Source organism: Pongo abelii, chromosome 15 (assembly GCF_028885655.2).
Source record: "Pongo abelii isolate AG06213 chromosome 15, NHGRI_mPonAbe1-v2.0_pri, whole genome shotgun sequence".
NCBI classification, from domain to species: domain Eukaryota; kingdom Metazoa; phylum Chordata; class Mammalia; order Primates; family Hominidae; genus Pongo; species Pongo abelii.
Window position 1 is genome coordinate 111,603,919 of NC_072000.2, and position 27,255 is coordinate 111,631,173.

The window sequence follows — 27,255 nt, forward strand, 5'->3', positions numbered from 1 at the left end:
TTTAGACATGAAGTCCTTGCCCATGCCTATGTCCTGAATGGTAATTCCTAGGTTTTCTTCTAGGGTTTTTATGGTTTTAGGTTTAATGTTGAAGTCTTTAATCCATCTTGAATTGATTTTTGTATAAGGTGTAAGGAAGGGATCCAGTTTCAGCTTTCTACCTATGGCTAGCCAGTTTTCCCAGCACCATTTATTAAATAGGGAATCCTTTCCCCATTGCTTGTTTTGCTCAGGTTTGTCAAAGATCAGATAGTTGTAGATATGTGGCATTATTTCTGAGGGCTCTGTTCTGTTCCATTGATCTATATCTCTGTTTTGGTACCAGTACCAAGCTGCTTTGGTTACTGTAGCCTTGTGGTATAGTTTGAAGTCAGGTAGCATGATGCCTCCAGCTTTGTTCTTTTGGCCAAACACCTCTATGCAAATAAACTGGAAAATCTAGAAGAAATGGATAAATTCCTCGACACATACACCCTCCCAAGACTAAACCAGGAAGAAGTTGAATCTCTGAATAGACCAATAACAGGAGATGAAATTGTGGCAATAATCAATAGCTTACCAACCAAAAAGGGTCCAGGACCAGATGGAGTCACAGCTGAATTCTACCAGAGGTACAAGGAGGAACTGGTACCATTCCTTTTGAAACTATTCCAATCAATAGAAAAAGAAGGAATCCCCCCAACTCATTTTTTGAGGCCAGCATCATCCTGATACCAAAGCCAGGCAGAGATACAACCAAAAAAGAGAATTTTAGACCAATATCCTTGATGAACATTGATGCAAAATCATCAATAAAATACTGGCAAACCGAATCCAGCAGCACATCAAAAAGCTTATCCACCATGATCAAGTGGGCTTCGTCCCTGGGATGCAAGGCTGGTTCAATATGTGCAAATCAATAAATGTAACCCAGCATATAAACAGAACCAAAGACAAAAACCACATGATTATCTCAATAGATGCAGAAAAGGCCTTTGACAAAATTCGTCAGCGCTTCAAGCTAAAAATTCTCAATAAATTAGGTATTGATGGGACGTATCTCAAAATAATAAGAGCTATCTATGACAAACCCACAGCCAATATCATACTGAATGGGCAAAAACTGGAAGCATTCCCTTTGAAAACTGGCACGAGACAGGGATGCCCTCTCTCACCACTCCTATTCAACATAGTGTTGGAAGTTCTGGCCAGGGCAATTAGGCAGGAGAAGGAAATAAAGGGTATTCAATTAGGAAAAGAGGAAGTCAAATCATCCCTGTTTGCAGATGACATGATTGTACATCTAGAAAACCCCATTGTCTCAGCCCAAAATCTCCTTCAGCTGATAAGCAACTTCAGCAAAGTCTCAGGATACAAAATCAATGTACAAAAATCACAAGCATTCTTATACACCAATAACAGACAAACAGAGAGCCAAATCATGAGTGAACTCCCATTCACAATTGCTTCAAAGAGAATAAAATACCTAGGAATCCAACTTACAAGGGACGTGAAGGACCTCTTCAAGGAGAACTACAAACCACTGCTCAATGAAATCAAAGAGGATACAAACAAATGGAAGAACATTCCATGCTCATGGGTAGGAAGAATCAATATCGTGAAAATGGCCATACTGCCCAAGGTAATTTATAGATTCAATGCCATCCCCATCAAGCTACCAATGACTTTCTTCACAGAATTGGAAAAAACTACTTTAAAGTTCATATGGAACCAAAAAAGGATCAACTTTCTTAAACTTCCACGTTACATTGAGAAAATGTGGTATTTATTTTTCCATGTCTGGCATGTTTCATTCAACATAAGTTTCCCCTATGTTGCTTTAAATGGCAGAATTTCATTTTTAAGGCTGGATAATATTACATTGTGAAAATATACCCCATTTTATTTATCCATTCATCTGTTGATGGACACATGTTGATTTCATATCTTAGCTATTGTTATTAGTAGTGTGAAGGGGTGGCCTGCCCCTCCACACCTGTGGGTATTTCTAGTCCAGTGGGACAAGAGACTGAGAAAAGAAATGAGACACAGAGACAAAGTACAGAGAAACAACAGTGGGCCCAGGGGACCGGCGCCCAGCATACCAAGGACCTGCACTGGCACCAGTCTCTGAGTTCCCTCAGTTTTTATTGATTATTATCTTCATTATTTCAGTAAAAAGGAATGTAGTAGGACGGCTGGGTGATAATAATAAGAAGGTCAGCAAAAAACATGTGAGCAAAAGAATCTATGTCATAATTAAGTTCAAGGGAAGGTACTATGCCTGGATGTGCAGGTAGGCCAGATTTATGTTTCTCTCCACCCAAACATCTCAGCGGAGTAAAGAATAACAAGGCAGCATTGCTGCAAACATGTCTCGCCTTCCACCATAGGGGTTTTTCACCTACCTCAGAATTGAACAAATGTACAGTTGGGTTTTATACTGAGACATTCAGTTCCCAGGGGCACGCAGGAAACAGTGCCCTTCCTCTATCTCAACTGCAAGAGGCCTTCCTCTTTTACTAATCCACCTCAGCACAGACCTTTACTGGTGTCAGGCTGGGGGACAGTCAGGTCTTTCTCATCCCATGAGGCCATATTTCAGACTATCACATGGGGAGAAACCTTGGACAATACCCAGCTTTCAAGCGCAGTGGTCCCTGCGGCTTTCCGCAGTGCATTGTGCCCCTGGTTTATTGAGACTAGAGAATGGTGATGACTTTTACCAAGTATACTGCTTATAAACATTTTGCTAACAAGGCACATCCTGCACAACCCTAGATCCCTTAAACCTTGATTTCATACAACACATGTTTTTGTGACCTCAAGGTTGGGGCAAAATGACTGGGGCAAACTGGCTGTGGCAAAGGTACAAATTAACAACATCTTAGCAAAGCAATTGTTTAAAGTACAGGTCTTTTTCAAAATGGAGTCTCTTATGTCTTCCTTTTCTACATAGACACAGTAACAGTCTGATCTCTCTTTCTTTTCCCTTCAGTGGTGCAATAAACATGGGTGTACAGGTATCTCTTCAATATTAGTTTTTTTCTTTTAATTAGTTAAATAGATACATATTCAGCAGTTGGATTGCTGAACTATATGGTAGTTCTATTTTTTCCCATGATGGCTGTACTAATTTACATTTCCACCACTGGTCTGTAAGAGTTTCCCTTTCTATGCAGCCTGGCCAGCTTTAGTTTTCCTTATTTTGTCTTTCTGATAACAAACTTTCTAGGCTGAAATGCAGGGTGTATCAGTGTAGAATTGGGCAAAGAACTACCTACATACGTCAACTGTTGAATTATCCAGGCCTGGAGCCTTTCATGTCTAAGCTTTGCATTTTATTAGTGATTTTCTGTGTTGTTTAGTCAGTTCAAATGCTCTTTTCAACTTTCTACTGAAATGGCCTCACATAATAATCTAGAGGCAAAAACAAATTTACAAGAAAAAAACAAACAACCCCATCAAAAAGTGGGCGAAGGACATGAACAGACACTTCTCAAAAGAAGACATTTATGCAGCCAAAAAACACATGAAAAAATGCTCACCATCACTGGCTATCAGAGAAATGCAAATCAAAACCACATTGAGATACCATCTCACACCAGTTAGAATGGCAATCATTAAAAAGTCAGGAAACAACAGGTGCTGGAGAGGATGTGGAGAAATAGGAACACTTTTACACTGTTGGTGGGACTGTAAACTAGTTCAACCCTTGTGGAAGTCAGTGTGGTGATTCCTCAGGGATCTAGAACTAGAAATTCCATTTGACCCAGCCATCCCATTACTGGGTATATACCCAAAGGACTATAAATCATGCTGCTATAAAGACACACGCACACGTATGTTTATTGCAGCATTATTCACAATAGCAAAGACTTGGAACCAACCCAAATGTCCAACAGTGATAGACTGGATTAAGAAAATGTGGCACATATACACCATGGAATACTATGCAGCCATAAAAAATGATGAGTTCATGTCCTTTGTAGGGACATGGATGAAATTGGAAATCATCATTCTCAGTAAACTATCGCAAGAACAAAAAACCAAACACCGCATATTCTCACTCATAGGTGGGAATTGAACAATGAGAACACATGGACACAGGAAGGGGAACATCACACTTCGGGGACTGTTGTGGGGTGGGGGGAGGGGGGAGGGATAGAATTGGGAGATATACCTAATGCTAGATGACGAGTTGGTGGGTGCAGCGCACCAGCATGGCACATGTATACATATGTAACTTACCTGCACGTTGCGCACATGTACCATAGAGCCTAAAGTATAATAATAATAATAATAATAAAAAGAAAAAAAAAGATTAAAAAACAACTTATTTGGAAATCAACCCAAGTTCCAGGTGAGGTCCTAGTTTGTTGTTATAGTGAGACAGGGAGAAGCATGGCTGGAAACAATGACTGTGCTCACAAATGCTTCATGTTAACAGGGAAGACCGTGTACACCTTAGAGTTTTAGACACTCTCACTAAGAATCTCAGCCTCATATTATTTGTTACGAATCTCACTTCAATAGTAAAACTCTAGGCTAATGACTAAAATTACTGCATGCTTTCATTTAGAACACAGTCCTCTATCTGACGTAAAATCAGTCCACATGGCAGAAGTGATTGTATTTATTAGAACTTTCCAATTTGTCAAACTAGGAAATAAACAGGTTTTAGGGCAGTGCATGGCATTCGGAAGCTTTGTAAACAAAAGAACATCTTATGTATTCTGGAATACCCACCAAAAGGGGCAAGTTAGGAACCATTAGAAGCACTCCTTCATCCCAGATTCCTGGCAAATATAAACCTGGATGTCAATGCAAAAAGAGGTAACACTGAAGCTAAGAAACCTGCCATAGCAGATCATATCCTTAGAAGACAAGACTGCTGAGAGTCACAGATGTTATCAGGAAATATCAATGCTTAGCCACTGATCTTAAATAAAAATGAATGAAAAACATCTAGTTATCAACTTTGTTAATTTGTGCCAGATTATCTCAAATGAATATTTGTCATAATTCAACTTTACAATTTATAGACAAATCGGTTATCAGATTAAATAAACACTTTGAGGAAACTGAGAAAAGACAGCAGAGGTTAATTCTTGATGAGGTGTGACCAGCTAGACACAAAATCCTGGGAGAACCCTAACATTGTGGCCTAGACAGAAACCAAGCCCCAGGGCCCTTTGGACACATTAAGGTAAACTTTTCTCAGTTTCCACCCTTGAGAGGATGTGAATGTATTTTATTTATAATTTATCTGTGTTATCCATGTCTTGAAATAATTCTCTGACAAAAGGCTACAGCCCTTTCAGTTGATTAAAAGCATCTGTATTTTGTGTTTTTAGCCTGTGACCTGCCACATTTTGCATGAACTGAGTGAAACACACCCATGAAAGGAACTGTTATAAAATGATTCTGTGAGGCAGGGCTGATACTAAAGTACGACATTGTTATAACCTCCCATAATCTTCCACATAAGTTTAAAAGAATGATACTCTTACATTAAAATTATCACAATTTCAAGGAACCTTTGAACTCCTTTGGCCACAGGTACTCCTGCTAGCACTGTGGCATTAGGGTCCTCTGCCTCAAGGATGTATCTGTTATTGTCCTATGACTTGATGGCTGGAAAAAATACATTTAGAGATTTTACCACCAATACTAGCCTTTGCCATACTGTACTTGGATGAGGCAGAACACTCAAAGAGACTCATATATTATGCTCACACCTATCACCAACAGATTAAAGCTGGCATTCTTGTATGTTTTTTAACAATGACCTGTAATAATCTTTAGCCAGGAAAATGTATATATTGGAAAAAAATTTAGACAAAACCTTCTCTTGAAATACTGGAATGAAGCTTTTTACATATTTTTATCGACAGAGCAGTAAAACTCCATGGAGTCAGTCCTAGGGATTATGTTTTACAACTCAATAAGGAATTAAAAATTGCACACAACTGGAACGTACTCCCACAGAGGTGATTTTTACCTACTTAATTAATAGACCAACCTTCACTAAGATGCACTCTCCTATGAGATCCCAAACTTAAACAGATCTCTGTAACCTGCTGAAGTCTCCTCAATGCACTTTGTCTCTAGATAGCCACACATGCAGAAGCAAATTTTGTGTATTTGTGCATGAGTGATCCGGACACACCCCTGGCATTTTAACTGAATTTCATGGAAACATGATTACTTACTGGGAACTCATATTTAATGGTATTCAAAAATTCATCACCCTTATGATGGGGTGACAATAGGTGCCTCTGAGAAATATGCTGATGCTTCAAGTGAACAAGTTCTAGACTCCTCCCTTGACTTCATGGTTCCTCACTCAGTACAGATGTGTCTGTGACCAAAACCCAACATGATCTCCAGCACTTTCTCTTCTTGTGAAATTTGTCTTTTCTCTCTGTTGGCCTGAGAGGCACTTATTGTCGGTCTCTCTCATTGTCTCTCTTGCCTTCTCATCATATTTTGCTGTACCGTTCTGAAACCTGCCAACAGTATGCATCTTGAATCATGCCAATTTCCAGCCTCATAATTATCAGCCGGATAATTTTTTTTTAATTTTTAGTAGAGACTGGGTTTTACCATGTTGACCAGGCTGATCTTTGACGCCTGACCTCAGGTGATCTGCCCACCTTGGCCTTCCAAAATGCTGGGATTGCAGGCATGAGCCACGGTGCACTACCCCCGCTTTGTATTTCCACTATTGTGCAAAGTAGTATGAAGACTCCAAAATAAATTAAAAATTGAAATACCATATGACTCGACAATTCCTCTTCTGGGTATGTACTGAAGAAGATAAAATTACTGCCTCGTAAAGGCGTGTGCACTCCCATGTTCTTGGCAGCGCTGTTCACAATAGCCCAGATATGAAAGCAATCTCAGGGTCTGTAGGTGGACAAATGGATGAAGAAAATGTAATCTATGTATGCAATAAAATATTATTCAGCCGTAAAAATGATATCCTGTCATTTGCAACAATATGAATGGAACTGGAAGTCATTATGTTTAGTTAAGTAAGACACATAAAGAAATACAAATATTACATCTTCTTACTTTCATGTCAAAACTAAAAACTTGGATTTCCTGAAGATAGAGAGTAGATTGTTGGTTACCAGAAGCTTGGATGGATACAAGCAGAAGTGGATAAAGAGAGGCTGATTACTGAATACGAATATATACTTATATAGGAGAAATAAAACTTAAATATTTGATAGATCAGTAAGGTGATTATGATTAACAAATATGTAATGTACACATTAAAATAGCTAGAAAAGAGCCATTCAAATGTGTTTAGGATAAAGAAAAGATGCATGTTTAATATGATCTACCTATCTATATATATATATCTCAATCCTGGACTGATCTTTACACATTTATAAATGTACCAATATATTGCATGTTCCCATAAAATAGGTACATCTGTTATGTCCCAATAAAATAAATAAATAATCTCCATGGCATGTTTTTACAAAAATATTTTTAAAAGGTACAATTTATTGAAAAATACAAAAGACTTCAAATAGCCAAAGAAATTTTGGGCATAAATAACAAAGCTGAATATATCGTATTCTATAATTTCAAATTCAAATCTATATAAATCAAAACAGTATGGTGCTGATATGTAAACAGACCTTTAATCCAATGGAACATTAGAGAAAACCTGGAAATCAACCCATTTCTTAACAATAAACTAATCTCTGACAAGTCACCAAAAACACACAATAGAGAAAGGACAGTCTCTTCGACAAGTGGTGTGAAAATTGGACATCCATATGCAGAAGAAAAAAAAATAGACCTTACCTCACACAATAATCAGCTAAAAATGGATTCAAGACTTAAATGTAGACCTGAAAATGTGGTACAAAGGTATCCACATATGGTTTGGAGCAAAATGTAAATTAGTACAGCCATTATAAAAAACAACATGAAGATTACTCAGTGAATTGGACATAGAGCATACCCACTTCTGAGTATACATCTAGAGAAAATGGAGTGTCTCCAATATGTGTTCATTGTGAGATTATTCATAATAGCCCAGATATGGAAAATAAGTTCATGTCCATCTATGAATGAACAGATAAAATGTTGCTTATACATACATAAAAGCGAGTATTATTCAGCCTTTAAAAACAAGGAAATTCTTACATTTGCAACTACATAGAGAACGTTATGCTGAGTGGAATAAGCCAGAGACAGAAAGACAAATGCTGGGTGATCTCATTTATATGTGGATTCTAAAATATTCAAGCTCTTGGAAGCAGAGTAGAATAGTAGTTCCTACGGCCTGGGAGGAGGAAAAAATTGAGTAATGTTGGTCAAAGGGTGAAAACATTCAGTTATGCAGGTTGATGTGGTTTGGCTCTATGTTCCCACTCAAATCTCATGCCAAATTGTAATCCCTACATGTTGAAGGTAGAGCCTAATGCAAAGTGATTGGGTCACCGGGTTGTCTTCCTCTTTGCTGTTCTCACAAGAAAATTCTCAAGAGATCTGATGGTTTAAAAGTGTGGCACCTCCCTGCTCACTTGCTCTCTCTCTCCTGCAACCATGTGAAGAAGATTCGTGCTTCCCCTTCCCCTTCCACCATCATGTTTCCTGATGCCTCCCAGTAATGCTTCCTGTTTAGCCTGCAGAACTGTGAGCCAACTAAACTCCTTTTCTTCATAAATTACCCAATCTCAAGTAGTTCTTTATAGCAGTGTGAAAATGGACTAATACAGAAAATTTGCACAAGGAGTAGGGTACTGCCATTACAATATCTGAAAATCTGGAAGTGACTTTGTAACTGGGTAATGAGCAGAGGTTGGAAAAACTTAAGACGGCCCACAAGAAGACAGGAAGATGTGGAAAAGTTGAAAAGTTTGAAAGAGGCCTGTGGAATGGTTTTGACCAAAATGCTGATAGTGATATGGACAATAAAACCCAGGCTGAGATGGTCTCAGACGAAGATGAAGAACTCTTATCTCTTTTTCTCTCATTTTCTTAAGCTGCTAGGGAGAATAAAGCATTAGGTCCCATATTTGGTGCCTCACCGCTGATGAATTAAGGTTGATTCTTCCTCCTTCTTGTCCCCTGTACATGAGAAAACTAGTAAGAAATCATGAAAGCTCCCTTATCTGATGCCAGTGTGAGGTTTAAATCACACAAGCTCCTTCTCCTGCGTAGAAACTCCCACCCTGATCCCACCAAGAACTCATTATAAAGCCCTGAGCCAGCCTCCTTTCCTGCTCTGTTGAGGAAATTCCAGTTTGGATCTTCTTGAGAAGCCTGTGCTGCTCTCAGCAGACACCTCAAAAATAGAGTTGGTAAATCTTCATATTCACATGGGGTGTGAGTGTGGCACTGTCAGACTCGACATCCACACTAAACATTTGTGGGGGTCTCTCTTCCTCTGCCTGGGATCACCTACAATTGGAACTGTGGGCTTGGAGTCCTGACAGTGACCACCATGGGACCTTTCTTCTCTTGTACTGGGGGCTAGCTCCCTCTGCCCCAATGACCAGCATGCACTTTATCTTGCCTTGTGCTCGCTGGCTGTTTGAGTTCTGTTGAGCTGGGCTGCCACATTGAGTTAAACACAGCATCTTTTATAGATTTAGCTGATTAACTTCAGAAGCATTGATAACTTATTGACATTGAGAAACAGGAGTAAGTGACTGTAGGTGACTCTGCCTTTGGTGCATGTGAGAAAGTTTTTCTCTTGTTACGACGAATGTTTCTTCTTCAAAGACTTCACAGGAAGAAGAAACTGTTTTACAGAGAGGAAGCCACAGGGCTGACAGGAAACCAGACTTTAACCCCCATCTGCACCTGCCTTGAGGCTGGCTCTTGTGCTCAGTGGGTCCTGAGCGCCCCCAGGTGGTCCTGTGCCCACTTCAGGGAGGCTTGTTTCTGGGCACACACTGACTTTTTTTCTAATTCTGTTCCCCAAAATGGAGACAGGGTAAACCGTGAATCCATGCATCTCAGAGAACACAAAACAGCAGAATAACACCCCCTGGCCACCCCCCCACAACACACACATTTGGGTAAATCTTATTAAAACTGCTGAAAACCAAAGACAAATAGAAATACATACAGGCAAGTGGAGGCGAGTAGAGGGGGCATTCCTTCCGAAAGAACAGAAAAGATGATGACAGCGTTCTTCTGGTTAAAACCTCACAAGCAAGAGGAAAGTTGATGGTATCTGTAAACTGTTGGAAGAAATATCAACTCATTCTTTTATAACTCAAGGATGTTCTCGAAAAAGTGAGAAAAAAAAACAGTTCCATTTCTCTTTGATAGCATGAGGGTTCAGTGAATCCAGGTGCTCATGAAAGCAGTGGAAATTATTTTGAAAAATTACAGGGTATGGAAAGGCTCTAACAGCATACAGCAAGTGAAGAAATATTTATTTAAGAAAATCTACAAAACTTGGTAAGTCCAGTCATCATATTTGATCTAAGATGCTCTCCCTTCCTTCCACATTCCAGCTCAGCATCATGTAAACTCAACTTCAGATAGAATCAGCCAAGAAGACAGGACACCTTCTACCCAGCTCCCATCAGAGGAAACTCTTCCCCAGGGGCCAGGACATTGGCCCTCTGACCCTGCACACAGCACATGATGCTGAGGCTCAGTTCTGGACAACAGCTACTGTGAGCCAGAGACTCACTTCTTCCATGGAGGCCCACTCACGGACGGAGGCTCTGCCCTGGGTCCAGTGCCACTGGGAACATTGGGTCCCCGATTTCTAGCTCTGTCCTACAGCAGAGGTTCCGCCCCACCAGAACTGGAGTGCTGAGAAGTTGGAAGCTTCTGCCCGACCCACCACTGACCACTCAGCTCCTAGGCTGAGGAAGAAAAAAGTTCATCTTTGTCTCAACTTGCAGAACCTTGTTTAGGAGCTCTGTACCAGGAGAGCAGGGGCACTGGAATTCAGTTACAAAATATGATCCTTAATTTGGTTCTAAACATCCTAACTTCATTTACAACAGAATGTGGAAAGGTTGAAAGCCTGCCAGTGCTCTCAAAAACAGTGGAGGGTGGGATGGAAGGCCCTTGGAAGGAGACGGGTGGATGCATGAGAGATGCAGGTTACACTGCAAGGCTGCTGGCTTGCAAGAGAGAACCTAGAAGGGGGAGAGCTGGGGACGTTCTCTTGTGGTTGGAACAAATGCTGGACACTCTTCAAAGGAGCCCATGTTTGTTTGGTTCAGTCTGTGAAGCAATTGAAACCTCAGCGCATGGTTGAAAATAGTAGAATTTTCCATCTGCAAGAGGTGGAGCTCAACATCTGGGCCTGGTCAGGAAAGAGACAGAGGAAGCCCAGCCCAAACCACTGACACCTGAGGATGACTGTGGTGCTTACAGCTGCTTCCCTTTGATCTTTGAGACTGGCTTCTCTCACTTAGCATCATGTCCGGAGTTCACCTGTAATGATTTGTGTATCAGTCATGTGTTTTTTTTTATTGCTGATGGTATTCGATTAATAGATACTTCCTACTTTCTTCACCCATTCCAATTTTGAGATATTCGTGTTATTTTTAGTGTCTAATGCCCACGCGCGCACACACACACACACACAATATCTTGAATATTAGAATAGAAGTTTTGTGTGAATATAAGATTGTATTTCTCTGATGCAAAATTCAGGAGTAGGATATTTAGGTCATGTGTTAAGAGCATATTTGATTTTAGAAAAAACTAAAAATTATTGTCCCGAGTTGCTGTTTCATTTTCATTCCCATTAGCAATGTTATAGATTCTCGGAACTTGGTATGCTCACCAGCATTGGTATTATCTGTATTTCTTCTTAATTTCAGCCATTCTAAAAAGTATATAGTGGTGTCTCATTGTGGGCTTGATTTGAATTTCTCTAATGGAAAATCCTGTTGAGATCCTGTTTACATGCTGATGTGTGATCTGCACATCTCTTTTGATGAAATGTCTGCACAAACCTTTCCCTATTTTACCTATGGGAGTTTTTTGTTTTTGTTTTTGTTTTCACAGTTGACTTCTGAGGGTTCTTATTATAATTACATTGGTGGTTATATGATTTGCAAACAGTTTCTCATCTGAAACTTGACATTCATTTTTTTCTTATGGTCACTTGAGTAGAAAATGTTTTCAAATTTAATGAGGTTCAACTTTTATTAATTTCACTTATTGATCATATTTAATTTTTAATTTTTAAGATCATTAGTCAACTGTTATTTGTTTTATATTTTTAATTTTATTTCTTTGCACATTTATTTGTATAAATTTAAGGGCTATGAGTGCAACTTTTGCTCATGGATATATTATATAGTGGTCTTGGCTTTCAATGTCCAATCACCCTAATAATGTACATTGTATGCATTAGGTAATGTCTCGTCATGCTCCCACCTTCCACCCTCCCATCCTTCTACATCTCCACTCTCCATCGTTTCTCTCTCCATATCCTTGTGGACACATTGTTACCTCCGACTTATAAGTAATAATGTGTGACATGTGACTTTCTGTTTGTGAGTTAGTTCACTAATTATGTTGTCCCCCAGTTCTGTACATCTTGCTGCAAAAGACACAGTTTCATTCCTTATTGTGGCTGACGAGTATTGAATTGTGCATACATGCTATATTCTTTTATAAAATCATGTGTTGGTGCACAGTCATGTTGACATATGTGCTACTGAGAATAGTTTTGTGATAAACATAGAAGTGTGGGTATCTTTTTGAAATAATGGTTTATTTTCCTTTGGGTAGTTACCCAGTAGTGGGATTAGTGGATCAAATGGCAGTTCTGGCCAGGGGTGGTGGCTCATGCCTGTAATCCCAGCACTTTGGGAGGCTGAGGCAGGCAGATCACGAGATGAAGAGATCAAGACCTTCCAGGCTAACATGGTGAAACTCTGCCTCTACTAAAAATACAAAAATTAGCTGGGCGTTATTGCACACACCTGTAGTCCCAGCTACTCAGGAGGCTGAGGCAGGAGAATCCCTTGAACCTGGGAGGTGGAGGTTGCAGTGAGCTGAGATAGTGCCACTGCACTCCAGCCTGGCGACAAAGCAAGACTCCATCTCAAAAAACAAAAACAAACGACATTTCTATTTCTAGTTTTTTGGGAAATCTCCATAGAGGTTGTCCTCATCCACATCCTCATCAACAGTGTCTAAGAGTTCCCCTTCCTTTCCATTCTCACCAACATCTGATATTTATTAAATTTTAGTAACAGTCATTATGATTGGTATAAGATGATGTCTTATTGTGGTTTTAACTTGCATTCTCCTGATGATTAGTTATGTTGAGTATTGTTTATATATTTATTACCCATTTTTATGTGTTCTTTTGAAATATCTATTCATGTCCATTGTTAATTTTAATAGCATTATTTTGTTCTTGTTGCTGTTCTTGTTGTAGAGTTTTTGAGTTCCTTGCAAATTCTTCATATTAGCTCCCTGTAGTGGGCAAAGTGTGCAAACATTTTCTGTCATTCAGCAACTTGCCTGTTCACATTCTTGCTGTGAAAATAATTCTTGAGGTTAATTAAGTTTCATTTGTCTATTTTTTTCTTGCATGTGCTTTCGGGGGTCTTAGTCATAAATTCTTTCCCTAAGCCAATGCCCAGAAGAGTTGTCCTGGTGCTTTATTTGAGTACATTTATAGTTTGAGGTCTTATATGTAAGTCTTTAACTCATTTTGTGTTGAGTATGTATGTGTTGAGCGTGGGGGGTCTAGTTTTGTTCTTCTGCGTGTTGCTATCCAATTTCCCCAGCACCATTTATTGAATGGGATGTCATTCCTTGGTGTATATTTTTGTTAACTTTGTCAAATATTACTTGGCTATAGATTGTGTGGCTCAATTCTGCGTTCTGTACAATGTACCCAAGAGCTTTGATTCTCCTGGGGCCTCAGTACTGACCTGCTCACAGTTCCAACTCTGTTGACTCAGTGGTGTTTCTGAGTGTAGTGATTCGTTGTCACGGGAGGCTTTCATAAAACTGTGGACAATTCTGTTTTCATGTTCAAACATGAGCTAGAAATTTCATAAGAAATGTGTTGTTGAACTTTCCATTTCTTCTTCACATTGCTCCTCAGACTTACTGAGATGGGTTTGTGATATCAAGAAGAGGCATTTTTCATTCCATGTGTTGATTTTTTTACTCATCTGGGTATTTATGGGCTCCCTGTGTGGAAATAAGCCTCATCCATCACACCTAACCTATGACATTTTTAGGAATTTATTTGTGTACTGCCAATATGAGACACTGAATGATGAGGACACATTCCATCTGTCTGAATGTTTCATAAAATTACTAAGGAATTTCTACTCTACAAGAAAAGATGCTATCTGGATTTTCTCAGTTCCTCCTCTTCTCTTATCACCACATTCTTCTTCGACATAATTTCTCTGCAGTTTAATAATGGCGTATGCTATAGACATTTGTATTTGGTCACTTGAAATGGTATGAGCCTAAGAAACCAGTGGCCACATATCAGTGATGCATCTGGCTGAGGTAACAGGAACCTTTCATGCTGAATCTTTGCCAAACAGGATACAGCCTCTGCTTGCATGAACCACTAACAGGGGACATGCCATTTCTTAGTAAAGAAGAGGGAGGAAGACAAGGCTCTGAGTCGGGTGGGAATAAGAAGCAAAGGTCCTGGCAGGAAATGGCATCTAAGCCACACTATCCTGTTCTGCAGGGGTGGGGAGGGAGCACCACTGAGAAGCAGCCTGGGTTCTTGTACAGGAGGTGCCCTGGGCTGTATCTCTGTGGTATCCGTGCACAGTAATATGTGACTGTGTCCACAGGGTCCATGTTGGTCATTGTTAGAACCACTTGGCTCTTGGAGGTATCCTTGGAGATGGTGAGCCTGCTCTTCAAAGATGAGCTGTAGTATTTACTATCAGTCCAATAAATGTGTGCAAGCCACTCCAGGGCCTTCCTTAGGGGCTGACGGATCCAGCCCACACCTATTCCAGAAGTGCTGAGTGAGAACCCAGAGAAGGTGCAGGTCAGTGTGAGGGTCTGTGTGGGTTTCACCAGTGCAGGACCAGACTCCTTCAAGGTGACCTGGGACAAGACCACTGTGGAGAAAGCATAAGAAGATGAAGCCCACAAAGGAAAGAACAGATATTTCATCCCTGAGGGAGTCCCTGACCACAGCACTCACAGGAAGGGATGGTCAGCAGCAGGAGCGTGGAGCAAAGCGTGTCCATGGTGGGCACAGGAGTCACTGAGCTGGGCCCATGCTTGGCTTTTCAACCATGAGGAGGGTGGAGCTGGTGGAAATTTGCATCCCTTCATCTGAGCCCTACTCTATGGGGTGGACTCAGGTCTCAGGACTCTGTAGGGGAGTGCATCTGTGGTGAGGATCAGTGAGCCCTCAGGTGTGGGTGTCCACATGTGCTCTTCACTGGGGACACCATCTCATTTCAGGACCATGGCTCTCAGTCAAGACTTGAGGCTCCTGCTCCTACAGACAGGGTCTTTTTTAAGGCTCACCCAGGGAGCATGCAACCTTCTGGTTTTAAACCTAGATGATTAGAGTAGAATCAAGAGGGTTGGTGTTCTTTCTTCCTTCAGGGGAGATGATGGGGCATCTGGGAGAGCAAGGGGCTCCCCACAAGCATTCTGATAAAAATCCTCTTTGATTAGGGGAAAAAGTGATGAATTTTTTTAAATTGGAGAGGATTTAAAGAAGCATTTAAAAATGTACCATTTAAAGAAGTGTGTGTTTATCAGTGTGTCTGTACACAGCTTCATTCCTGTAGGCATTTTCCATGAATAATCGATGTTGTCCTTGTGCCCTGTCAGCTCTGTGGAGAGAGTAGACTGCATGCATGACTTCCCTTTTCTCGGCCCATGAATGAACAGATGCTTTGGGCAAGGGAATTGGAAGACTCTAGAGGGAGCAGCTGGCTGACTCTTGTAGCCTTCCTCTGCATCTGCACACTGGATGTGATCTCTGTGCTCATAAAGCCATGAAGACTCCCTTCATTCACATTGTCCTCATTACTACATAAAATAATGGACAGAAACAGAACATTTCTAGAGCAGTGCACTGATACATACACACCTCCATGCTGGCCATTCTGAGATTCATAAATTAGTGGAAGTTAGTCATTTGTACTGCTGCCATAAACTAGTATCATTCTGTACCTCCTAGTGTTTTTGGGAAACCATAGTTCTGCAATAATTGAAGTCTGGTGATTTACACTATGCTCCATTGTTGAGAGATTTGGTTCTCAACTGGAGAAAACAAGACTACCGGGCAGTGTGATGAAATAATTACACATGCTCAATGCTCTCAGATTCAGAGAATGCCCTGGATGTAGTTCATGGAAGGGAAGAAAGTGACATTCAAGGTCATAGACAATAGTTGTTGGGTTTTTACACAACTGACCTCAGAGAAGCTCATCTATAACTGCCTTTCTTTTGACTTGGGCTGTAATAGTGTTTGACAGTATGGGAAATTATTAAGATTGGGCAAAAGTGTATGAATTTACACTTGCCATCCATAATAGGAAATGAATTTTTCTGAGTTAATTTTTAGAGTAAAACAACCATGAGTTAGCTAAGATATGTATATAACCTGTGAGCCAGTATACTGAGAAAATAGGACTGTGCCAGTAATAAAAACTGATATTAGAAGTTGAGATGATATGAAGTGAAATTCAGTTAACTGAATCATGTTTCTCAGTGCCATTTAGTATTATTTTCTACAGTTGACAACCAAATCTCTCAATAGAGCCCAGTTTAAATCATCTTTAATTATTGCAGAATTATTGTTTGCCATATATGAGTTGTATAATGATCCTACTCTGTAGCAGTAGTGCAAATAATTAGCTTCCACTAATTTATGGATCTTGTATTGACCTGCTTATTATTGTATTATTTTATGATTAGTTGGCTCTAGAAAGTCATTGAAAGAATTCAACTTCCATGCCTTATAGAAATTCTCAATACACTTGCTATACAAGAAACATATCTCAAAATAATAAATTCTAGACATGTGAAACCCACAGCTTGCATTATACCAAGGCTGGAAAAACTGAAAGTCTTTCCTCTAAGATGTGGAACAAGGCAAAAATTATCTTTTCCGCCACCTCTACATAGTACTGAAATTCCAGCCAGAACAATTAGGAAAGATAAAAAAAGAAATAAATGGCCTGAAATTTGAAATAGAGGGAATCAAATTGTCTGTTTGCAATCAATACAATATTATATATTTAAAAAACTAAAGACTCCTTTAAAAACTATTATAAATGATAAGAAAATCCTGTGAAGTTGCAGAACACAACATCTACATACAAAATTGGTGGCATTGCTAAATGCCAACAGAAAAAATGAATAAACCATTTCTTTTATAATGGCTAAAAAATATAGCTAGGAATGAATGTTATCACATAAGTGAAAGATAGCTAAAAGAAATCCAGAAATGATTGATAATAAAAAATACAGTGGACACACACAAATTGAAAATATATCAGAAATATTCTATGTTCATGTCAAAACTCCAATTTTTTTTTTCAGGTCTTACAACTCAAGAAGCAATGAAGAAATCTATACAATTTGAAGCCTACTCCAACAGAGATACTTTTCCCTACTTGAAAAATGGACCAGTATTCATAAAGAGACACTTTTTCTTGGAACCTACAACTTACACAGATTTCTCTAACCTGAGGAAGTTTCCCTAAGATAATTTTCCTCTAGACATCTATGTATGCTAATATACATTGCATATATTTGTGTGTGAGTAATTTGTACAAGCCCTTGGCATATTAAACAAACTTCATGTAAAGGTGATAACGTTATCACTTACTGTGCACTCACACCTTACTTGTTTCAAAAGTTCACCACCCTTGTGATGCTGCAATAGCTGCCTTTGAGAATGTGCTGTTGCTTCAAGTGAACACATTCTAGATCCTCAGTCGACTTCATGGTTTAATATTTAGTATCGGCATGTCTATGACTCAAAACCCAACATTTTTCTCCAACTGATTTTCCTCTTATGATATCATTCTGAACCCTGCCAACAACCTCCATCATGCATGCTTCAAATATTTTGCTTTTAAGGGAATAAGGGAGCAAATTCATCCTGCTTTAAGGTGAGAAGCTTTCTTGACTTCTATCATATTTATTAGAAACTCTTATTGAGAGCCATAATCAAATGTTATTTGGTTATGGATCATACCTCAAAACTGAAACTGTTTTTCATAACGGCTATACCATTCTATATTTTCACAATTATGGAAAGCATTATAAAGGTTTCTAAATGAATTAAAACTGGAAATATTATATGACGAGAAATTCTGCTTCTGGAAATATACACAAAGGAGATGAAATGACCAATTTGTTAAGATATCTGAATCCTATGTTTATTGAAACACTATTAATAACAGCCAAGATATGGAAACAATCTGAGTGTCAGTAGATAGATGAATGGATAAAGACAATGTTGTATGTATACACAATAGAATACTATTTAATCTTATTAAAGAAGAAGATGCTGCCATTTGCCACAAGATGGATTTAATCCATAACCACTGACAGGGCACACCATCCATTATAATTCCTTCCTAGCAGATGGCAGATCCTTATTCAGTAGTAACCACTGGCTGTGATGGGAAGTAGACTTTTATGTACTGTTGAATTTTTCAGCATAACACATCAACGTCTTAAAATATTCCACTGTGTCTGCATGTGATAAAGTGGAGTCTAATATTAGAGGTAACATTAAAAGTGCATGAGCCTTCTAGACACCTAGTCATAGGATGATCATGGCTGTGTCCTTGAGGGTGTGAACCACAGGTCATATACTCTAGTTGGACTGCTTTTGGCAAAAGATATTCCAGGGGTATAACTTTCTTGAACTGGCCAGAGACTGCACAGGTGAGGCAGAGGGTCAGTGAGGCACTTCCAGTCTAAGGCTGACTCCTGTAGCTCCTCCTAGGACAGGGCACTTAGAGATATAGAAACTAAGTCCCTGTCAGTCACGTGCAGTCACAACCATCCCTATAGGCCGTGTCTGACGTCTGAAACATTCAACTTCGGTGCAGTCGCCTGGCAAAGGAGAAGACATGACAATGTTGTCCTCTTCATGAACACAGCTCTGCATTCCTCTCAGACCTTCACATTTTCTACGGAGAAAGTCAGTGTTGACTCTGTCTGAAAGCTTGAAGAAAAATCGTGACGTGGCACAGCTTTGTCTTTATAAGAGAGAAGGACTGAGGTCAGACTCCCCTGTATTTGAAAGTTTTATTGTTTTCTTTCTTTCTGGCTGAATTGAAGCACTGCCTTGCCAAAAACTACAGCCGTTAGGGTTGATGAAAGCTCCTTGATTCTGATATTTCAACTTGAGACATATGAACTTCTATATCAATTGACTCATGCAAATCGCAAGAGAATAATTACAAAATAACTCTCTAATTCATGAGTATTTCTCCAACAGTAGGCTAACCTTACTCCCAACAATCTTCTGGAAAGTCTGAAGAAGAAATAAATAGTGAATTCAATTTTTAAATTAAAATTATCAAAACTTTCTGAAACCCATGAACACACTTTGCCAAAGGTACTGCCACTAGTGTGTATGACCTCTGGTTCACTCCCTCAGGGACACAGGCATAATTACCCTATGACTTAATATCTGAAGGTCCATGGATTATTTGTTTTATCTCCCATATTAGACTTTGCTATGTTACATGCAGAACAACAAAATATTTTAAGAGATTGATATTTGCTGTATTAGGCTGTTTTCACACTGCTAATAAAGACATACCTGAGACTGGGTAATTTATAGAGGAAAAAGTTTAATGGACTTACAGTTTCACATGGCTTGGGGGGCCTCAACATCACGGTAGAAGACAAGGAGGAGCAAGTCATATCTTACATGGAGATGGCAGGAGGCAAAGAGACGGCAGGGAAACTCCCGTTTTAAAAACCATCAGATCTCGTGAGACTCATCCAGAATCACAAGAACAGCACAAGGAAGAACTGCCTCCATGATTCAATCACCTCCCAGTGGGTTCCTCTCATGACACGTGGAAATTGTGGGAGATAAGTTCAAGATGAGATTTGAGAAGGGGCACAGCCAAACCATATGATTCCACCCCTGGCCCCTTTCAAATCTCATGACCTTACATTTCAGAACCATTCATGACTTTCCAACAGCCCCCGAAGTCTTAATTCATTTGAACCTTAACTCAAAAGTCCACAGCGCAAGGTCTCATCTGAGATGAGGCAAGTACCTTCCATCTTTGAGCCTGTAAAATAAAGGAACAAGCCAGCAACTTCCTAGATACATCGGAGGAGCTCAGGGCCTGCAGAGAGAACCAGGACCCACATATTCCTTCACATGGGCAGGGGCCTCTGAATGGCATTTAAGATAAAAAAAAGAGTAACTTGAAAATCCTCAATGAGTTGTTTGAGGTTGATGGTGCTAATCCTGCTACAGTGTGACACTCCTAGTGTTTGCATGCCCTTTCCACAGAATTGGGAACAATCCACAGAACCCCTCCTCTTCTGTCCTGTGGTGTTTATTAGGGGAAAAGAACAATAGCGGCTGTCAAATAGTTGGATCCCCTTCACTACCTGCAGGGAAAATCAACCAAAACGTGTGTCCTGTGGGCATTGGTGGAGTAAAAAAAAATAAAAATAATAATAATTTTAAAAAAGGCCAGACGTGGTGGCTCACACCTATAATCTCAGCACTTTGGGAGGTCGAGGTGGGCAGATCACAAGGTCAGGAGTTCGAGACTAGCCTGGCCAACATGGTGAAACCTGTCTCTACTAAAATTACAAAAACTAGCTGGGGGTGGTGGTGCGCACCTGTAATCCCAGCTACTCAGCAGGCTGAGGCAGGAGAATCACCTGAATGTGGGAGGTGGAGGTTGCAGTGAGCCAAGATGGTACCATTGCACTCCAGTCTGGGCAATAGAGTGAGACTCCATCTCAAAAAAAAAAAATTCATTTAAGTTCAAAGACAAATACTCTGACAGACATATAGACACTGAGAAAATGTATTGCTAGCACAATCATTCAGTAGATGTTTTAGCCAATTTTCCAGGTGAGTAGCCAAACAACATAGAATCTAAGCATAAATCTACCCAAAGAGATATAAATGGTCAAAGTGGAAAAAATAAAATGGAAATGTATTTTAATATTTGTGATTATTCTAATATAGAACTATGTAAAGCAGTAATAAAAATGTAAACAATATTATATTTTATAGCCTGTATAAGACCAAACAGAGAAAACAAGATCAAGGAAGTAGAAGGAGGAGTTAGGAGTACATAGTTTTAATATCTCTGAACTACATATACAAATATCATTATCTGAGTTAGAATCTGATCATAAAAAATTCTTATTGTAAACCTTGTGGTAACCAATAAAACATTAATAAAAATAAATTAAGTCATAAATAAGTTTATAGAAGATATAAACTTTACAATAATATGCCAAATTAAAACAATAATTAACAGGCTGGGCACAGTCGCTCATGCCTATAATTCCAGCACTTTGGGAGACCGAGGCGAGTGGATTACCTGAAGTTGGGAGTTCGAGACTAGCCTGACAAAGATGTCAGGCTACCCCATCTCTACTAAAAATATAGCTTTAAAATGAAGGAAATTCTGGTTTTTGCAACAACACGGATGGGCCTGGAGGACCTGATGCTAAGTGGAATAAGCCAGATGCAGAAAGACAAATGCTGCGTGATCTCATTTACATGTGGGATCTAACACATCCAAGCTCTTGAATGCAGAGAGTAGACTAGTGGGTCCCAGGACCTGGGAGGAGAGGGAAATGGGATGTTGTTGGTCAAAGGAGACAGAGTTTCAGTTGCGCAGGGTGAATGAGGTCTGGAGATCTAATGTACAGCAATGCTCCTATATTTAATATTGAATTGTAAACATGATTTTTGCTAAAAGGGAAGATCGTAGGTGTTCTCATCAGACACACACACACACACACATACACACACACAGAGTACATTTTTAAAATAATAAAATGGGCTAGGCGCAGTGGCTCACGCCTGTAATCCCAACACTTTGGGAGGCCAAGGCCGACAGATCCCTTGAGGTCAGGAGTTCGAGACCAGCCTGGCCAACATGACAAAACCCTGTCTCTACTAAAAGTACAGAAAAAAAAATTAGCTGGATGTGGTGGTGAGCACCTGTAAACCCAGCTACTTGTGAAGCTGAGGCAGGAGAATCACTTGAACCCAGGAGTTGGAGGTTACAGTGAGTCGAGATGGCACCATTGCACTCCAGCCTAGACAACAAGAGCGAAACTATGTCTCAAAAATCAAACAAAAAATGGTAGCTCTGTGAGAAGATGAATATACAAATTACCTTGACAATGATGAGCATTTCACAATGTGTATATGATATGGTTTGTATCTGTGTCCTGGACCAAATCTCATGTTATATTATAATCCTCAGTCCTGAGGTGGGACCTGTGGGAGATGACTGGGTCATGGGGTGGGCCTTTCATGAGTGGTTCAGGACCAACTCCTGGTGCTGTTCTCACTACAGTGCATGAGTTCTCACAAGATATAGTTGTCTAACAGTGTGCAGTCCCCCCACACCCTGGCCCGCCTCCTGTGGCTCCTGCTCTGGCCATGTGACGCACCTGCTCACCTTTGTCTTCTGCCATGATCCTAACTTTCCTGAGTCTCCCCAGAAGGAGAAGCCACTGCACTTCCTGTACAGCCTGCAGAACCGTGAGCCAATTAAATATATTTTTTTTCTCAAATCCCTCAGTCTCAGATATTTTTTATAGCAGTGTGAGAATGAACTAACACAACATCAAAACATCAAGTGGTGCACCTTAAACCTATACATTTTTAAAAATATTTTATTTCTACTTCAATAAAACTGAAAAAAGTTAAACTTACTCATAATAAAGAAATACATACTTCCTATTTTCTCAATAAAAGTGAGACAATATAGATAGAAAAACTTACACTAAGGTATTTGTAACAGCTTTGTTTATAATATTCATAAACTGGAAACAAATTTAAAGTACATCGACAAAAAAATAAATCAATATATTGTTGTATATATATTTAATGGACTGTCTCAATATAAAATCTCTCTCCTTCTTCTCTCTCTCTCTCTCTCCACATATGCATGAAGACTTTGAGGTTTCATATCAGAGTCAGCCCATTAATTGAGTAAACGACACTATGTTGATCTAATTTCATACATTAAATAGCATGAATTAACCTAAAAAAAAGCAAAGTAGCTCCTTACCAAAAAAAGGTCTATAATGTTTGATTCCATTTATATAAAGCTCAAAACAGAAAAAAATGGACCTATGGTGTCAGAAATCAAAACATTTCCCCATGCAGGGTTTGAACGCAGGCACAGAGAAAGATGCATGTTGGGGGTATGGACTTGCTCTTCAGGCTACCTTAGGTGTTCAGGACAAGGGTATTCACATTTGCCAGAAGCTCTCCAGTGACACATTTCAGATCTATAAATTTTTTCTTACGTGTAAATTTTGTCTCATAAAAACAAAAAATAAAAGTGTAGAATAGTTTAAAATTCAGTAAATAATACAGTGAATATTAAAGCCCTATCCAAAATATGAACATTATTATATGAATTAATAAAATGTATTTCAGTATACCTCCTAAAATTAAATCCCAGCAATAAGAAACGATAACAGTAACACCAGAAACTTAGTGATTAATTAGCATACATTTCATAGAGAAGAAAAGATAGTCAAGACAGAGGCAACATGTAGTTTTTTCCAATCAAATGTCATTAAATTATTTATACAATATTTAACCTGCGTCAATAGTATAAATTGTTAATATTTTGTGTGGTAGTACAACTGAGAACAACTTTTAAAGAGAAAAGGATATTTGGGAGCACGTGAACTAAATTGAATGTATTCTTAATGCTGGTCCAATGCTTACACCTTAAAGTTCTAATAATACCCTGGTTTTGAGTGGGGCTTTGGAAACATTAATTTGAGGGGATAAATTAAAAGAATAATCTGTAATACACAGACATCGGCATTCCATGTCAGAAAAAAATTGAAAATGTGTAATACATATAAAGTTCTAAAAAGAAACCTTGAAACATAAGAAGCATCTCATGTATAGTAGGCTGTAATATGTTTGTTGGGAAAATTATTACCTTTATGTTGTTTTGAAAAACTAAGGCAAAGCATAATGAAATTAAGTGTTTTGTGCTTATCTGGTACAACAGCATGTTGAGAAAACTGAACAGTACTGTAATCCTGAGGAGATGGCCTGATCCAAAGAGAGGCATCAGATTAAAAAATATATAATTAAAATTTCATTGAAAATTGAGAAATTTTTGTTGTACTCCATATATTTATGGGGTACAAAGCTATGTTATGATTTATGAATGCAATAAAGAATAATTGAATCAAGCTAATTGACATATATATTATGTAAAATTCTCAAATCCTTATCATTTTTTTGGTGACAAGAACATTTGAAATTTGTTCTTGGCTATTTTAAAATGACCAATACCCTATGTTTAAGCTTACAAATAGACATCGATTTATGTAGACCTTAGATAATAATTGAAATTAATTATGGATTACTCTAATTTATATTTAGTTCATCATTAAGTTTAATTATTTAGGACGTGTTTCAGAATTATTTTACTATAATGTTAAATAAAAATGACTATACATGTATGCATAGGTTTGTGTATTTACATATGTTTATAGATGTAAATTAATGTCGCCATAGCTATGTAGTTGCTGATATCAACAGACTTTAATAAAACTCTAGAGGAATAAGTGCAAATTATTGGGAAGAATTATTTCTTGAGGTTATGTATTTTAAAAAAATACCCCTACATATAAATGTAAAAATTACAAAAACATAAATATCAATAAAAAACACTAGATAAATAACCGTAATAAAAATAACGCAACCCTATAAGGCTCCAGAGTCCTGCAAAAACAAACCCGCCTCCTGCAGCTGAGAAAGGAAATCAATCCTTCCCCTGCACCTGTCCCGTCCTCAGTGGGTTCCGAGCGCCCCCTGGTGGCCCCGCGCGCCCCTGCAGGGAGGTTTGCGTCCGGGCTCACACTGACTTCCCCTCACTGTGTCTCTAGCACAGTAATATATGGCCGTGTCCTCGGTTTTCAGGCTGTTCATTTGCAGATACAGTGTGTTCTTTGAATCATCTCTTGAGATGGTGAATCTGCCTTTCACAGACGCAGCGTAGTCTGTTGTCCCACCATCAGCTTTGTTTTTAATAAAGCCAACCCACTCCAACCCCTTCCCTGGAGCCTGGCGGACCCAGCTCATCCAGTAGCTACTGAAGGTGAATCCAGAGGCTGCACAGGAGAGTCTCAGGGACCCCCCAGGCTGGACCAAGCCTCCCCCAGACTCCACCAGCTGCACCTCACACTGGACACCTGCAAACATAGAGACACTCTGGTCAGAAACTGCCACACATATTCACTGTTTCTCTCACTCATGTCCGCTCACACTCAACGTCTCTAGTTCCCTATACATCACCTTTTAAAATAGCAACAAGGAAAACCCATGTCAGCCCAGACTCCATGGTGAGTCCTCTGTGTTCGGTACTGATCACCGAATAGAAACACCTGGGAATTCTGGGGCTGGGGCTCTGCTCTCAGAGCTGCAGGGTCAAGGCTGGGCTGGTTTTCATCAGCAGAGGGAGCACCCTATTTGCATGTCTCCTACTATATAGCAAGCTCTGGGGTGGGACGCCTGAGGAGAGGGAAGTGTCCAGAGCAGATGAGAGTGTCCTGGAAAATATGGGCGGTAATCCTCTCTCTCAGGAAAGTATAACTTCAGATTATGTGATTGTGCCTTGATAATCATTTAGTAGTCATCTTATTTCATTTTTACGTATTTGCAGAATATATTTAATTGAAGTATAAATGTTACACTTTAAAGAAGATAAATTACATAAGAACAGAGCAGTTGTGCAATGTGTTGAATATCACACATCTGGACCGTGTCAGCCCTATTATCTGTGTCTGTGCCTCTAAACACTGGAGGAGACTGCTCCCCTGAGACAGCTCCAGGACGGTGTGGGACACGCCTAGTGAGGTTTTCAGGCTGTCTCTCCTGTCATAACAACTATATGTGATTTTGCTTCCCTAATGTTTGAGGCGGGGCTCGGTGGTTGTATCATGGGTCCGGATTTATGAATAAGGGTTAGCATCGTCCCCTTGCTATGATAGTAAATGAGTTCTCATGAGATTTGGTTGTTCAACAGTGGGTAGGACCTCCACCCTCACTCTCTCTTTGCTCCTGCTCCCACCATACCCACCATATAAAGTGGCTGCTCGCCCTTTGCCTTTTGCTAACATTGTAACTTTCCTGAGGCCTCTCCAGAAGCTGAACAGATCTTTCATCATGCTTCCCGTACAGCCGGCAAAATCATGAGTAAATTAAACCTATTTTCTATATGAATTACTCAGTTTCAGGTATTTCTTTCTAGCAATGTGAGAACACACTAATAAAGCGGACATCTCCCTCATTTCACCAGGGTCCCTTGCAGTCTGCAATCACCCAGCTAAGGAGAGGGATGGTCCAATCTCCATGACTGACACCATTGAGGTGCTGCCTCAGGCCCAGATGGTTTGTGATGGATGTCACTTTACTAATCTTGAGTTCAGGGAGTATAATGCCCTCCTCCCACATGCCTCACAGATGGAGAAGCCACCCTGTGACCAACTCTCTCTTCTTCTGTCTGAACCCATTTCTAAGTGTCAGCAATTCCACAGTGGTGGAATCCCACATTGTGCTGTGCTTCCTTATTTCAGGTGGGAAACGTCTCTGGGGCTCGCCTCTGCTGGTGCAGTTGGCCCATTTTTACCTTGGTGGTAGCCACCAGATGTGTAGAGAAGACAGGAACCCCCATGGACTTACCCCAAACTTCATCCTCCTCCCCCTGGAGCTCTTCATGGGTACTAGGTCTTAGGGTCCCATGACAATTTAGTCATCACAGCCCTAACTAATTCGTGTGATGGCCAGAAATCCTTCAAATGTGCTGCTCCACAAGCTGCGGTCCCCAATTTGCCATTCTGCTTCCACGGGCAGGACAGAAAGGTCTCTGATTCGTCTGAGCTAGTCTGGCATGTTTTTCTAGGAGTGGCTCTCCTTGTGACTGATGCAGTGTAGTGAGCGCTGTCTCAGTGGCTGCTCAGAGGAGTCAGGAGGAACCACCCACCTGAAAATGCAACAGCTTGGGCCCCTGACTTTCACTTCGAAAGATGCACCCACTGAAGGGGTTCTTCCAGAACTTTTGGCAT

The 27,255-nt window shown here is 39.8% G+C and overlaps 2 gene segments (V, D, J or C); both read right to left on the reverse strand.

Annotated features, from left to right (window-relative positions):
• Positions 1–14,655: 14,655 nt before the first annotated feature.
• On the reverse strand, positions 14,656–15,188 carry LOC129049887 (immunoglobulin heavy variable 2-5-like). The segment is given in 2 exon segments: positions 14,656–15,056; positions 15,143–15,188. Coding segments are annotated over 2 exon segments (447 nt in total).
• Positions 15,189–24,982: 9,794 nt separating this feature from the next.
• Positions 24,983–25,532, reverse strand: LOC100937729 (immunoglobulin heavy variable 3-15-like). The segment is given in 2 exon segments: positions 24,983–25,383; positions 25,487–25,532. Coding segments are annotated over 2 exon segments (447 nt in total).
• Between the last annotated feature and the right edge of the window lie 1,723 nt (positions 25,533–27,255).